Genomic DNA, 16,410 nt, shown 5'->3' with positions numbered 1-16,410 from the left:
AAAAAATTTCATTGTTTAGCTGAAATGCAAATTTAACTGAGTGTCTTATATTTGTATGCACTAAATTTGGCAACCTTATCCAAGATCTTCCCCAGACACCCTCTCCTGACTTACTTCCCATTTTTTCCCTCCGTACATCCTATGCTTTGTCTATAAGAAATGTTTCAACTTCTATGTCTTTGCTCATGCTGCCTCCTCTGCCTGGGTCACCAGTCTCCCATCATATCTTCTTGGTCAACTCCTCTCATCCTTTAAGCCCCAATCTAAATGGCACCTTCTCTGGGAAACCCATTGCAGGGTGCTCACCAAATCTGGTTCTCATAGGGTTTTGCCTTATGATTCTATGTTTTAAGGCCGGGTCTCCAAAAACACACAGACAAGATGGGATGTCTGCAAAAGAAAGGGTATAGGAATGATCTCATTTTTCCTGCCTCTCTGCCCCTCCAATTCCCATTTAACTCCACATAATATTAACACCAAACATTGATGGAGTACTTTTCTGTGCCAGGCACCTGCTAAGTGCTCTTTGCATGCAGCATCTTATGTAAATTCCCCATAATCTTACAAGGTAAATTCGACTGAATCTCCACTTTGCAGGCAAGGGGATCAGGCACGTAGAGGTGAAGTCAGCTGGCTGACGATGTTTCCACAGCTGTGAAATGAGGATCATAATGTTATATTCCTCATTAGGTTTTCTCCAATTAGCATGTGGGTTCCAAGAGGGCAGGAACTTTTTTTCGTACAAACTTCTATATCCTCAGAGCCTGGAATTGTGTCGGGCATTGAGTAGGCACTCAGCAAATACTTGATGAATGACCAAATGAGTCACCTTACAGAGGAAGAGAGCACAATTTAGAGAGAGAAAGTAACTCACAGGCAGAGCACACAGGTAGATGTGGTGGAACTTTGAGGAGAACCACAATCAGTGGTGTGTCGGTGAATGTGTAACAACCAACTCTCTGAAACATCAGTAACCCTGTAGCATTTGTTTGTAGCATTTGTTGATTTCCATGGTGTAAATACTCCCACTGTGACCAATCTCAAGCAACCAACCTGATGTCAATCAACTTGAAAATTTCCTGACAATTTAACTATAGGCTCTTGTTGTCCTGTTTATATGAGCTGACTCCAGCACACCAAATACTGGGACATAATTCCAAAGGGTACACAGTTCCAAAGGGTACATTCCACCATTACTCACCTTCCCTCCTTGAATAAGGCCAAGTCCATACAGCTAAGTGGAGGGAGGCGGGGAGAGACATCTAAATAATTCAGTTCAAAGCAGGTTGCATAGGTGATTCTTAAAAAACAAACACACACACACACAAAAACCCAATCACAAAACTTTCCTGCTTAAAGCTTTTCAATTGATTCCTAATGCTCTTAGCGTAAAACACAGTCTCCTTACCATGGCCCATGAAACCTCCTCCTGTGTCAGGCACTGTATGAGGCTTTTTGTACCAGGGTATAATGGTGAACACGACAGACACAATTCCTGCTCTCATGGAGCCTGTGTCCAGCAAATAAGGCTGCCAATAAATAAGCAATCAACCATTAAGTAGAAAATTACAGATGGAGATATATGTGCCATACAGGAGGTGCTAGAAAACAGAATAATGAGGAATGAGAAGGGACTGCCTCCTTGGACTGGACGTGAGTTGAGGAAGGCTACTCTAAGAAAGTGCCCTTTGAGACCTGAAGGATGAGGAAGAGTTGGATGAGGTATGGGGCTGGTGGCCAGGCAGAAGAGGAGACGATTTGGAGCTCTGAAAAGTTACATTAAAATAACCTCTGTATAATTGGAGACAAGCGGAGATGGGATGGGGAGGATGGTTAAGAATATTGCTGTGGTCTGAATGTTTGTATCCCACCCAAATCCATAAATTGAAATCCTAACCTTCGAGGTGACGGTATTAGGAAGTGAGGATTTCAGGAGGTGATTAGATCACAAGGGTGGAGCCTTCATGCACGAGATTAGCGCTTTTATAAAAGAGGCGGGAGAAAGCCTCCTCACCCCTTTCCTCCATGTGAGGACATAATGAGAAAGCACCGTCTATGAACCACATTGTAGCCTCACCAGACAACGAATCTGTTGGTTTATTGATCTTGGATTTCCCAGCCCCAGAACTGTGAAGAAATAAATTTCTGTTGTTTGTAAGCCACCCAGTGTACGCTATTTTTCTCACAGCAGCCTGAATGGACTAAGACAAATACCACGGATGTGAAGATCAGGGGCTAAATGGCTAAGAAGACTGAGGGAAGTTTAACAGCCTTTGAAGATAGAGCCTTATTTAAATCCCAGGAGCTCAGATGCACTCTTTGAAGATTCTCTTCCAATCATGGCCATCTTCCTCCCACAGAAAACCTTTCTACATCTCTCAGGTAGAAACAAGATCATCCAGTTCCCAGAAAACCTTGCATAGATGAAGAAGAAGCCCGGAGAGGGAGATGTGATCACCAACAGTTTCTTTGTCAGTAATAGTTGGAGGCATTGGGCAATACACTTTGAGCCAGCACTGTCCTAAAAAATACAAAGGGAGCCAAAAAAAGAGCCACGTAGGTAATTTACATTTTCTACTAACCACGGTTAAGACGTGAAAAGAAACGGGTAAATTAATTTTATATTTTATTTGACCCAATATATTCAAAATATAATTTCAACATGTAACCAATATGTCTTAGAAATCCAGTGTGTATTTTATTTACATTTATGGCACATTTCAATTCAGACTAGTGTATTTCAAGCCCTCGGTAGCCACATGTGGTTAGCGGGTATAGAACTGGATAGTGCAGTTCTATGCCTCAGTTTCCTTATCTGTGAAACGGGGATAAAATTGGCTAGGTCACTGGAAGGAGAGCACCTGTGAAACACTCAGCACTCCGCCCTGCACATAGGCGGCGCCCAATAAATCTTGGCTCCTTTCCGTCTTTTCCCTCACCGCCCCGCCCCCTTCAAGTCTCCGCCTCCTTTCCCCGCCCCCTCCAGGCTCCGGGCGGAAGCGGTACCGTCGCAAATGCAGCGCGCTTTACGGTGGCGTTGCCTTTTCCCGCAGTGTGGCCAGGTTGCGTGCCACAAGAACTTTCAGCTCATTGGCTCTGCGGCCCGCTCTCGGCGCTTTACGGCAGTGTGGCTGGAGCCCCTGCGGAGGGGGCCGCGTTTGGGGCGTGAGTGGAGGGAACCCGAGTAGCAGGTGTTGGCGGGGCCTGAAACCATGGACGTGGGCGAACTTCTGAGCTACCAGGTATGTGGGACGAGGAGGGCCGGCGGGCCGTCCCCTCACCCGGGAAGCGGTCGCGTGGTCGGGGAACCAGAGCCCCTTTATCTCACCTCCTCACCTCCTCTCACCTCTGTCCCCGGCCCGAGTCCCCTCACTTCTCATGCCACCGGCTACTCTTTTCACTTTACTCCCCCGAGACTTTCCTGGGCGCTTTCAGTTCATTCCTTCTTAGAGCCCAGGCCCCTCCCTCTCAACTCCAGTCCGGACCTCTTCTCACCCTCCCCTGCTCCGGGGCCTGGCTCCCTTCAACTCTTCTGAAGGCCCCGGACCATCTTCACAACCATCTTCCTTCAACTCTCTCTTGTCCCCCGTCTTTGAGTTGTTGGTGGTGGTGGGAGGGCCCTGGTCTTTCCTGCATTTGAGCCCCGGCTTCTCCACTGACTGGCCCTGTGGGTTTTGGACAAGTCGTTTTGCCCTCTAGGAGCGTTAGTTTTTGTATATATAAAACGGAGACAGTAATAACTTCCTAGTAGGGTTGTTTGAGGACTATATTAACTATTGGGTGTGAAAGCTGGTTTTAAAGTGTAAAAGCTGTACCTGTGTTAACTGCTGTTGTTGGGAGATGTTTGGAGTTCTAGCATGGGCTGGGACTCTAGGGATCTTGTTTTCCCTGCTCAGGCGACTTAGTGGGAGACGGTGGCCCAGAGGGCAGAAAGGACTTAACCCAGAGTCACTCAACACGTAAGAGCTGGTATTAGAGCTAAGGTCTCCTGGCTCCCAGTTCAAAGGTTTCCCCCTCTTTGACTTTCTAAAGACGTCCCGTGTAGTTGTTCATATGGCTATTAAACACTTGAAACGGAGCTAGTATGAATTGAAAAGTACTCTAGGTGTAAAGTCACACTGAATTTTGAAGATTCATATGAGAAATAACATTTTTAAACCGATTCTATGATCTTATTGATCAAATCAATTACCTCGATTATTGATTATGTTGATTAATCATATTATGCCTAATAGGTGACATAAAATTGTATTTAAGATAAATTTTACCTGTTTCTGTTGATTTTTTTAATGTAGCTACTAGCCTTTTAAAATTAAAATTTACATATATAACTGGTCTTTATTCCCATCGGACAGCTCTGTAGTAGAGAACAGGTGATTAAGAGCCATGAGTCTGGAGCCGCATGTCTCTTGGAGTCTCTTTTGCTACTAACTGGCTGCTGTAACCTTGAACAAAATACTTAATCTCCCTATGCCTTGTTTTCCTTATTTGTAAATGGGGGCAAAGATGGTACCTACCACATAAGCCTGTTGCAAAGTGCTTAGGCCAATGCTTGTCAAAGTGTGAAGGTTCAGTAAATGTTAGCCATCATATTCACGCCACTCCCTCAGCCAATATACAAAGAATGGACCTTGAAGACTGTAGACATCGTAGAAAAGAGCTCATAAGCAATGGGAGATAAATAGCCAAGAGATTTATCTCTTTAAGACAGTTATTGAACCAGAAAGAAGAAAGGAAATGGGAGGGTTGTCTCTTTGAGAGTTGTAGAATGGCTAGTCCATTGACTCAGAATATTAAAGCTAGAAGAGGTTCATTCATTTGCTCAAGAAACATGTATTGAATGCCTACTGTATAATGCACCAAATCCTCTGACTATAAGGCATTAAAGGAAACAGACAAGGTTCTTGCTTTTGTGGAGCCTGTAGTCTGGTAGGGAAGTAGCAAGATAATGGGTCAATAAACATTCAGATTGTGATAGGTGCTTTGAAGGGTAAGCAGGGTATGTGGTAGAACCGTGCTGTTTGGTGTGGTCACCTGTCACTGGGCACCTGTGACTACTGAACACTTGAAATGTGTTGGAATTGAGATCTGTATGTGTAAAGTTGGAATTGAGATCTGCTGTATATGTAAAGTACACATTGGATTTCCAAGATTTAGTATGAACAAATTAATATATATTACTACTTTTTATATTGATTCCATATGGAGATATAATACTTTAGATATATAGGCTTAAAGAAAATATATTATTAAAATTAATGTTACCTTTTGAAAACTTTTTAAATGTGACTACTAGAAAATTTAAAGTTATATATGTGGCTCATTTGTGGCTTTCAGTATATTTTTATTAGACAGTGCTGCTAAAGAAAATAGCCCCTGGCAGTAGGAGACAGGACCGGTTACCTTTGGTAATATGGTCTGGGAAGGACCTTGAGGAATGGATGTTAAAAGGACTGAAGGTTGAGAAGGAGCCAATCATGGAAAAGGGCAGAATGATCAAGGCAGAAGGAAGGGCAGGTATGGGGACTATAAGGTAGAAGCTGGTGTAGCCTGTTAGAAGACCAGGAAGAGGACCGATGTAGCTGGAACATGGGTGAACAGGAGAATGGCAGGTGATGGATAAGAGATGTAGGCAGACGACAGACTATGTAGGCCTTCCTATAGGCCATGACAAGGAGTTGGAATTTTATTTGGAGACATGTTATAAATAACCTAATGCACCCCACTTGTTTACATATAGAAAGCGAACCCCATTCTGGTAAAGCACTTCCCTGAGGTTGTGGGCTAAGGGGGTGGCAGAGTTGAAACCAGAATCCTGATCTTATTTTCAACCCCGTTCATTCCCCACATGCACTATTCATGCGTGCCGTTTCCTTTCTGTAAGATTGATGTGCACTCCTCCTGTTCCTAAAAGATGGTACAGTCTGGAATCTAGTCCATAATCAATCAAATGCACCCATCCTCTTGTGGCAATGCGTGAGGATCATTTGAATTAATGGATGCAAAAGCTCTTCAAAAACAGTAACATTTTATAGATAGGCAAGATGCATTACTTACCTGTGTGATCTCTCAAAGTCTTTATAACAGCCCTACGAAGAAGGTACTGTTTTTAACCTTGGTTGTACAGACGAGGGAACTGAGGCGCAAAAAAGCACCTACCTCATAGCTGAAGCTCTTAATGACTGTGCTGGACTGCTGCCTACTCTGTGCCTGATGCTGAACTAAAGTGCTTCCCGATGAGTTCTTACATTTAATTCTCGACATGCCTTTTGAGGGGGGTGGTATGCCTATTTTATAGAAAAGAAAACTCAAGCGAGGGAGGTCAGTTACCTGCTCAAAGACAGTCGGTAAGAAGCCAGGCCAGAACTAGAACCAAATGAATACCCAAATCGAGTTTTCCATTTTGTCTTCAGAGTTTTAAAAACTTTAAAAATTGAAGTATGGTATACATATAGAAGAATGTAGTATAGAAAAATTTAAATGCCGTTGATGATAGTTACGATTTACAAAGTGGACTCAATGTGACCACTGAAGTTTGTTTCTCAGGGACATGTTGTTTGATTTGAACATCCCCACCCCTAGAGTTTGATTCAGTGCCTCCTGTGGGACCTTAGGATTTGCATTTCTTTTTTTTTTTTAATTTTTTTTTAATGTTGATCTATTTTTGAGAGAGAGAACATGAGCGGAGAGAAAGAGGAAGATGCAGAATCCGAAGTAGGCTGTAGACTCGGAGCTGTCAACGCAGAGCCTGACGTGGGGCTTGAACCCATAAATCATGAGATCGTGACCTGAGCCTAAGTCAGACACCCAACTGACTGAACCACCCAGGCACCCCAGAATTTGCATTTCTAACAAGATCCCAGGTGATGCTGAAGCAGAGGGTCCAGGGATTACATTTTGAAACCGGTCCCTGGTCTAGAATGGTCTACATTCCTTTTAAAATTTTTCTCAGCTGAGATTCTCCTCCCTTCTCATAGCCGTTAGTTTGCAGTTTTTTGAGCTTAAGTTATACTTATTCCCTGCCATCCCAGATATGGAGAGCAAATCACTTAATCTTTCTGGGCCTCAGTTTCCTCATATGCCTAATGAAGGGATTAAGTAAGTCTCTCTGAGCTCCCTTCTAACTTTAAATTCTGTGATACTAATTATTTAGGCCAAGAGCTCTAGAGATTTCAAGGGATAAAAAAAGCTTGATGTAGGAGAATGAATCGGGGTTGAAAATCTGAGAGATTTGAGTTTTAATCCTCCCTTTATCGTTACTTATCTGGGTGACTCAGGACAAGTCACTTCCCCTCTCTGTATATCATTTTTTTTTATCCACCTGTAAAATGAAGGACTTGAGCCATAAGAATTCTGGTTGTTTCTTTTCCTGGAATTAAGAGATTAAGGTAAGTAGGGAAAATATGTAATGTCAAGAAAAATGTTTATTAAAAGTATTTTCATATTTTTGGGGTGCTTCCTGAATTTCATTTTTGGGGCAGTTTGGTGGGAAGATTCCAATTTTCTGCTGTGATTGGTTCTGCTAGTAATAGAGTTAGGCAGTGAGTGCCTCAGTATATGCCTTATATCCTTGACATATGTTAACTATTCATTTAAGAAGACAGGAGAATTACAGTGTGGACAGGAGGTGGTGGAAAAAGTCTTAAAGAGGAAGCCAGTTATGTTCCCAATATGGAAATGTACTTTTTTGATGCCTTCAGGCTTAGACATCTCATCAAGAAGTGTGCCCAGCAGTTCCTTGGCTGAGAAGTGTCTGCTGCATAGGCGTGTATATGAACTTCAGGGCATTCTCATTAATACTAATTCCACAGATGTCTGGGAAAAGTTCTTACCTTCCAAGTTTTGCAATAAAGAATTCACATTTAGTGCAGCTGGGCTCAGTGGGAATGACTTGCTTTGTGACATGAGAAGTGTGCTCTGTGAGGCAGATTGGGGTCAGGGACCCTTGGTTTTAGCAATACTGCAGATGCCCACTCCTCTTGTTAGCTATCAGTGATATCGTAGCATCTCCTTGGATTGCAGGAGCTTACAGGAATTTATAATCTTGCTCCTTTCCCCTTTGAAGTGAAAACATTTTAATGACAGTAAACTGACAGGAATAGTATTAAAAAGAAAGTGTTTGAGAGAAGGAAAAGTACCCTAATCTAACGAATATTTTTATATTCCCACAGTTCTTACATGCTGGATAGCTGTAATCATTGTGTATATACTGTTTTGTATTCTATCTTTTTTTATTTATTTATTTATTTATTATTTTTTTTGAACGTTTATTTATTTTCGGGACAGAGAGAGACAGAGCATGAATGGGGGAGGGGCAGAGAGAGAGGGAGACACAGAATCGGAAACAGGCTCCAGGCTCTGAGCCATCAGCCCAGAGCCTGACGCGGGGCTCGAACTCCCGGACTGCGAGATCGTGACCTGGCTGAAGTCGGACGCTTAACCGACTGCGCCACCCAGGCGCCCAATGTTTATTTATTTTTGAGAGAGAGGGAAAGAGAGAAGACAGAACTCGAGAGGGGAAGGGCCAGAGAGAGAGAGGGAGACACAGAATCTGAAGCAGGCTCCAGGCTCCGAGCTGTCAGCACAGAGCCCGATGCAGGGCTGGAACTCACGAACCGCGAGATCGTGACCTGAGCCGAAGTCGGACGCTTAACCTACTGAGCCACCCAGGCGCCCCATGTATTCTATCTTTTTAACGCTGCCAGAAATATTTTCTGTGTTTCTGCATAGTCTTCGTGTTATTTTTAATGTTTTCGTACCTTTTGCTAAAGCGATAGACTATTTTCCCTTAAATTGTTCCTCTGTAATTAGAAGAATTATCTGTAACTATTTTATAATTATTTGGTTTCCAGGTTTTCGTTCTTGGAGATACTCTTGCAGTGAACTTCTTTATTTGTGTGGCATTCTCCCCCTCCCACCTACCGTTAGAAATTACCATATGCCATCTCCTGTGCTAAGTATTGCATGTACAAAACTTATTAAGACATGGTCCTGGACTTTAAAGAATTCATAAGCTAAGGAATGAGACAGATATTTCAACAACAAACGGTGTGAATAAAGGATTATGGGAGCATCATGGAAGGAATGATTGGATAATGCCCGGAGAAGGGGTGTATTCATGGGATGAATTTGACGTGGTCACTGAAGAAAAGGGAGATGTTGGAATCTCAGCCGCGATGAATGAATAGGAGTTCTGTGGGCAATGAAGGAGGCTGAGGAGAGTCATTCTTGACTAGGATTAGTGAGAGCAGAAGCATGGGAGTGAGATGTTCCGAGCATTGAGTCAGTGGAGGGGAGTGGCAGATGATGGTGTCCCTCGACTGCAAATACATTAAGAAACCCATAGTGCTCCTATGGAGTTAATCCTTTGTCAGTTTACGGTGCTAACAGCGTGCGTGTTCCGGTCCTGCCACAATCTCGATACTACTAGTTGTCACAATTTGATTTTTTCCCATTAATCTAGTAAGTATATAAAGTGTTAGTTCAGGTTTGCTGTAATAGGCATTTTTTCCCCTGTGTTTATCATTTGTGTTTCTTATCATCTGCCTCTTTCTCCACAAGGTAGTGTTGTAGTTTGTAACTGAGTTTTCCTGTTGTCGTTTTTGTTGGTGGTGTGGATGTAAGAAGCATTTTGGAAGCCTGAACACCTGTGCTCATTCTGTGGCGCCCCATTTTACCTACAGTCCTGAGAATATTATCCTAATCGTGATGTTGTTTTACAGTATCGTGAAATAGGCTTTTCTTGCATGACCGTTTAGGGCTTTCACAGTTGTTTTTTGTTCGTAGCGGGACTATAAACAACAGATAAAGAGCTGTTTTCATTGATATTCCCATTTCAGAGTGTTTTCTGTTTCATCTCCCGAGTGGTATTTTTCTCAAGTTCGTTTCCTCTCTTTGCAGCTTCCTCATCCTCTTTCTTCCTGGTGCGTTCTCTTCATACTCACAAAACACCTACTTATGTGCCTCCTTGCACATTAGGCCGTTAACTTAGACCAGCACCTAGCAGGCTGCCTCACCTATAACTGATGCTTAAAGAATGGTTGTTTAATGATTGGGTGAGTGAACCAGGACGTACCTTCAGATATGCTCTGGTTGTTTCCCTCTTATCTCGTTTGCTTGCTGACTCGTATGTCTTTGCTTTCGTGTTAGACTTCAAGAATATTTGACTCAAATATGTTACTTCAGCTTCTGAATTGTCCTCTTGCATATCATCTCTTGCTACTCTTGCTGCAAAACCTACATTTTTAAAAGTTTTATTTTTATTTATTTTTAATTTTTAAAGTTTATTTACTTGTTTTGAGGGAGAGACAGAGACAGCGTGCAAGCAGGAGAGGGGCAGAGGGAAAGGGAAAGAGAGAGAATCTCAAGCAGGCTCCACCCTGCCCATGCAGAGCCCAGTGTGGGGCTCAGACTCACAAAACTGTGAGATTATGACCTGAGCCGAAACCAAGAGTCAGATGCTCTACCAACTGAGCCACCCAGGTGCCCCTAAAAGTTTTATTTTGAAGTAATGTTGAATTTACAGGAAATTACAAAAATAGTGAAGAGAGTTTGAGTTTCCATTTACTCCTCACCCAGCGTCTCCTAAAGTTAACATCTTCTGTAAGCATAGTACAATGATCAAAATCAGGAAATTGACATTCATATGCCAGTAACTGAATTACAGACTCAATTCAGATGTCATTAGTTTTTTCCACTAATGCCCTTTTCCTGTTCCAGGATCCTATCCAGGATCCCGCATTGCATTTAATTGTCATTTTTGTTGTCTTGTATGATCTTGACATTTTTGAAGAGTACTGGTCAGTTGTTTTCTAGAATGTCCAAAACCTACATTCTTGAAGGTTGACAATACCGTCTGCCAAAGATTTTCTTGAGCCTCATTACTCTTGATTTTTCATTGGAATTTGATTCTATAATCCTTTTCCTCATCCTAGATGAACTCATCCATTCTTCAATCTTTCATCACCTAGGTGTAGACAACTGTTAGCTCACTAGCCCTAGTCTAGTTTCATGTGTCTTTTGAACATTCTGACCAGATGTTCTGGTATCACATGATTTTCTGTATCTCTACTCTTGCCCCACCACCTACGCCTGATTTTGCATTTTAGTCAGGGGTGTCTCTGTTCAGCAGATTTTAAAGAAGCTTTGGAGATACTTCTCAAAGATGAAAGACGAGGTTCTTTTCCCTATGGATCATAAGATCTTGTGAACAAAGAGGTCTAGCTCCTTTCTCAGGAGTCAGGAGGGTATTGAGCTCTGAAAATGTTTAAGCCACACATAGCTCTTGCTCACATAGCTTGCAGTCTAAGGGGCAGGGGGCATCCCATGGATTTGAAAACAGATGATCCAGTCCACAGCGTCGTTGGCGTTATAGAAGAATGAACAAAATCGGATGGCACGGGCAGGAGCATCTCGGCTGTCGGGAAAGCTTTGCAGAGAAAGTGTTGCTTCTTCAGTCTTCTCTCTATTCCTTCCTTTCTATTTCAGTTGCCACCATTGTTGTTTAGACCACTGGGACTTTGTCAAATAAGTAGTTTCCAGTTGGTCTTACTTTTTTGCTTTTGTGGATCTTGTAGCGGCATGGTGAATGTGGGTTTATTTTCTTTATAGGCCAACAGAACTGTTTTCTCTGGTCATAGACTTCAGTCCTACCTATTTCAGCTTCCTTGGAGGTGGGTGTTATTGAGATGCCTGATTTTGGCAGTGGACTTGAAGAAGACAGCCATAACTTTCTGCAGTCTGTCACTAGGTGTCGTTTAAATTGGGGGATTGCAGGACACTGGCAAGCTCAGTCAGCGGGGCATGCGACTGTTGATCTCGGGGTTGTGAGTTTGAGCCCCGTGTTGGGTGAGAGCTTACTTAAATAAGTACATAAATTGGGGGATTGATAAATTCAATTTATAAAGCTTACCCCAATGGAGAAGTTTACAAATGTAAAAATGACTACATTGGAGAATGTAGATGGCTCAGAGAAGCTTGTCAGCTCTGTTGGAGAAAATCATTCAAAGCGTGTGCTCACTAGGTGTTAGTGTGGTGAATGAATGAACACTCACTTGTGGGTCAGACTGCCCATGTTTGAATCCCACCTCTGCTGTTTGCCGGCTGTGTGACCTTGGGTCAGTTATTAACCTCTTCAAGCCTCAGGTCTCCATCTGTAAAATGGAGATTTTATAATAGTGTATCTCTGCCCGCCAGTAGAAAAACAAAACAGAACAAAACTCCATTTTACATCCTTTTTAAAATACAGGATTAAATAAGAGTGGGTAGTGCTAAGTAGTATAGTGCCTGACACATAAGTGCCCAGTAAATGTTAGCTTTTGATTTTTAATTATTGATATAATTACAAACAACACACATGCTGTAGCAAAAGAAAAAAATGTTTTTTTGAATTCTGCAAAGCTGCCTCAGTATTCCCAAGGTCATTGGTCCCTTGGAGATTAAGGTTTAGAGTGCTATAAAAGGAAATGAGAACAGTTTGTCACCCACACATGCCACAGTATAGAACTGTTCTCAATAGATTAAAGCACCACCCTACTCTGCCACAGTTAGCAGTCATTGATATCAAGAATTATGTCATCAACACAGTAATTCTTTTCCCCAGGTCTCTTTAATATTGCTGAGATATCTCACTGTTCCCCTTTTCTAGTGCCAGAAATCTCATTTACAAATTACTCCTTTCTTTTTCTTTCTTTCTTTCTCTCTCCACCCCCGCAAGGTTCCTGAAGGAAGTGGTTGTTTTGGTCTGAGTCTTATACAGCTATAGAGAAATTGGAGTTAGGAGAAGGTATAGCTGAGATTCTTTTAGTTTCTCCGGAGTCAGCCATTTGGTTTTAGTATTTCAGCTGAATGATTCAAAGCCGTTTTCTTTTCTGCAGTGTTCTAGCAGTGACTGATCTGAAAGTATGTTGGCCTAAACTTTAAAACCCCATCTCCATGGTGGGTTGGTAAATAGAAACTAGATTATCTTCATCCTGAGTTCAGTGAAAGATCTAGTGAGACTACCACAGTGCATTTTCATCTCTTAACTCGTTTTAGATTATCAGTTGCCTGTGAGCAGATTATCTACTTGGGCTCCTTAGCCTTCCTGTCACCTCCCCAGCAATGTCCAAAGCCATTGACTGAACTGAGAAGGATTTGAAATCAAACAGAGAGTGTTATGATGCTTCTCTCTGAATGTGTCTGACTGTATTCCAGAGGCACATATGCTTGGTTATTGAACAGTTTGTTTGGCATTATTTATGTGCTTGTTTTGTTAACACATAAACTTGAGGATTGATTACATTTTTTATTTGACCCACCTCTCTCCAGTTAAAAGCATCGGAGTTAAAATTATTTTTGGGATTTTTAATAAACGTAAACATTAACAGTACATCAGTCTTCTAGTGTATCTATCATGTTGGAATGCTATTTTCTTTGCAGCTTTGGATAAAAATAAAAGAATTGTAGCTAGAGTTTGTCCTGTTATCTTTTACTGGCCTCTTCAAACATTAATACTTCCATGGGAAGAGCTAATAGCGTCTCATATTAATGATAAGGGAAATCTGAGCATTTCAAGGCTATGTAATCATTGACAGAGAAGCTGAAACATGGAATGGGAACTCTGGCCAGGAGTAGCTGTTGGGCAGAGGAAGGTAGAAATGCCAGAAAATCAACAGAATGCTAACACTCAGCAAGAAAGGAGGATAAGAAACAACATCACCATTGATGAATTGGGGGTTGTCATGGGAAGAAACCCACGTTGAGGTTTTTTTAATTTTATTTATTTTCTTATTTTTGAGAGAGAGAGAGCGAGAACGAGTGCAGAAGGGTGAGGGAGAGGAAGAGAGAGAATCTTAAATGGGCTCCATGCCCAGTGGGGCTTGATCTCACGGCCCGTGAGATCATGACCTTGGCCAAAGAAAAGAATTGGACACTCATCCGACTGAGCCACCAGGTGCCCTTCATATCACCGTTTTAAAAAAGGAACCTCAGCCTGGGTGGCTCAGTCGGTTAAGCATCTGGCTCTTGATTTCGGCTCAGGTCATGAGCTCACAGGTTGTGAGATGAAGCCCCTCATGGGGCTCTGCACTGACAGCATGGAGCCTGCTTGGGCTTCTCTCTCTCTCTCTCTCTCTCTCTCTCTCTCTCTCTCTCTCTCAGTAAATAAACATTTAAAAAAATTTAAAAGGTGGTATGAGTTCTATTGAGTTGCCCTAACTCCTCTTTTGTCTGGTCTTTGGAAAATGTGGTGTTCCTCATAAATAGATTTTCCAGACAGAAACTTCTAAGTGGAGCGGGAGTGCTAGAATAAGAACTTTCTCTTTTTCCAGGTGGGGCAGGCATGGCATAGGGAGGGAAAGCGACTTGCCTCAGGATCCCACGCACTTGATTGACAAAATGGAGTTCAGAACGGTGCTTTTTCTGTATTTAAAACTTGAATTTTCGTTTTGTGCGGCGTTCTTTCTAAAACGTAAACATTCTTGCCATTCTCAATTGGTCAGACTGTTTTCTTAGGGTCATGATTATGAACGCATGTTAATTGTGCCCAGATTTCTCTTACGGCCTTTTGAGGTGTGGGAAGTTTTTACTCCTGTATTAAAACACTTCAGAGTGTTACAGAGAGATTTTGAGTTCTTGTGCCTATTGTTTACAGTTTTTCTTGCTTCTCTTTGGTGTCAGCTCTCACTCCTTAGTGGTGTTGTTTGATAGGATAAAGTAGGATAAAATCTAACCTCGGAGGCGCTTTTTGCTTTCTTTTCATGGTGTCCTGAAAAGTGGAGGTGGTTTGATGAATGAAGCGTTAGTATTCTTGGTCATCTTTGGATGAACTGTAAAATTTTAGGACTCTTAGTTACTGAAGTCTGTAACTAATACTAATCATATCAGTGTCACTTGTCTTCATTTTTCATCCAGCATTTCTTCTAGATCTCTTTGCCTACCATCTTGAAGGGTATCTCTCTTTATCTCTTTGGCTTTATCTCTCATTTCTTCTTTTCCCCTTCCCCGCCCCTCCCGGGGAAGGGTACGTCTGCTCTCTGGCTCCCAACTGCTGCTTCATCCAGAAGGACTCTGGCTGGTTGGGACTCGGGCTGCCTCATGTGCTATACCCTGCCTTTGCTGGACCTTTAAGACCCATCCTTTGGCCTCAGCCCATTGGTAATCCCCGTTGCTAGCCCATCTGATCCTCCTCGGAAAGGACAACTTGGGGAAGACTCTACCTGAGAGGCTTGCAGATTTTCAAGTCCTGCAACTTTGAGAGTCTGCAAGTTCATCTTAGTCTTGTCTTTGCCATTGTCTCCTGATCACTCAGCAGGAGTTGATGAAGAACAAACCAGTGTTTCTAGGGCATTGTGACACATGCTGACAGTCAGGCTGTGAGCCAGTGTAGATTTTTGAGGCTTAGGAAATTTCATTTAGTGATCCATACTGAACCTTTCTTTTCTTTTTTTTTCTTTGAACCTTTCTTTAATTATTCAACAGATACTTATTAACTGCCTACTAAATGGAAGTTGCTATGCTAGATACTGGGAATAGAGATGCACAAGACATTTGCAGTCCCTTGGCTTTATGGAACTTATATCCAGGGAGGCAAGGCCGACAATAAACGAGAAAAACAAATGCAAATGAATAAGAACACTCACACAAGCAAACAAATACTATACACACAAAACCAAGATAATTTCAGATATGGATATGAAGAGAGGAAATGGGCTGATAGAGTGATGGGGAAGCATCAGAAGGTTCTAGAAGGCCTCTCTGAGGAGATAACATTTGAATTGAGAACTGATTGATGAGAACGATTTGGCTACATGGAGCTGTTGGAATAGCGACATAGGCCCAGGGAAAACCAGTACGAAAGCCCTAAGGTGGGAACAAGCTTGTCATGCTTGAGGAAGGTGGCTAGAGCATGGTGAACGAGAAAGAGACACAGAGATAAGGATAGACAGAGGTCAGCTGTCGGGAGGTGGGGGAACTCTAAAATGTGTAGATTTTATTGTCAGTACAATGGGAAGCCATTAGGAGTTTTAAGCTGTGGTGTGGCACAATTTGGTTTACGTTTCAAAAGATCACTGTGTCCCCCGAATGTAAACTACATTGGAGGGGAGCGGTCTGGCCAGCTTAGATGTGCAAAGTGGGCAGAACTCACCTTTGTGCTGCAGAGGGCCATAGCTGAAGCTGTGTTCTTCCTAGGATAATTGCTTTCCCACCTAGGTGTTTTTCAGAATCTCCCAGTTCTAAACATTTAATCTATGTTGTGGCTTAATCAAGAAGCAACGCTTTCCTCGTGCCAGGCTTGGCACAGAAAATGTGGGCATGGTGTCTTTTGTTGAGCACCCTGGCCTGGAGAGAATGAAGAAAGGAGCCCCCGTGGACCTGAGGACAATGCAGCTGACCTTCAGCACCTGGTAACTTGTAGGAAGCTTTGGAATC

At 42.5% G+C, this 16,410-nt stretch overlaps 1 protein-coding gene across 3 annotated transcripts in view; it reads left to right on the top strand.

Annotated features, from left to right (window-relative positions):
* Nucleotides 1-3,082: 3,082 nt before the first annotated feature.
* CTNNBL1 (catenin beta like 1) overlaps nt 3,083-16,410 on the top strand; it is a 160,224-nt gene continuing 146,896 nt past the window's right edge. For all 3 annotated transcript variants that reach the window (XM_053199983.1, XM_053199981.1, XM_053199982.1), the window contains exon 1: nt 3,083-3,242. In XM_053199983.1, the coding sequence (XP_053055958.1) occupies nt 3,213-3,242 (30 nt within the window). In that variant the 5' untranslated portion in view covers nt 3,083-3,212. The remainder of the gene's footprint in view (nt 3,243-16,410) is intronic.

The sequence above is a fragment of the Acinonyx jubatus genome, chromosome A3, assembly GCF_027475565.1.
Source record: "Acinonyx jubatus isolate Ajub_Pintada_27869175 chromosome A3, VMU_Ajub_asm_v1.0, whole genome shotgun sequence".
NCBI lineage: Eukaryota > Metazoa > Chordata > Mammalia > Carnivora > Felidae > Acinonyx > Acinonyx jubatus.
Note: the sequence above shows the minus strand (reverse complement) of the source record. Positions and strands in the feature narration are given on the sequence as shown.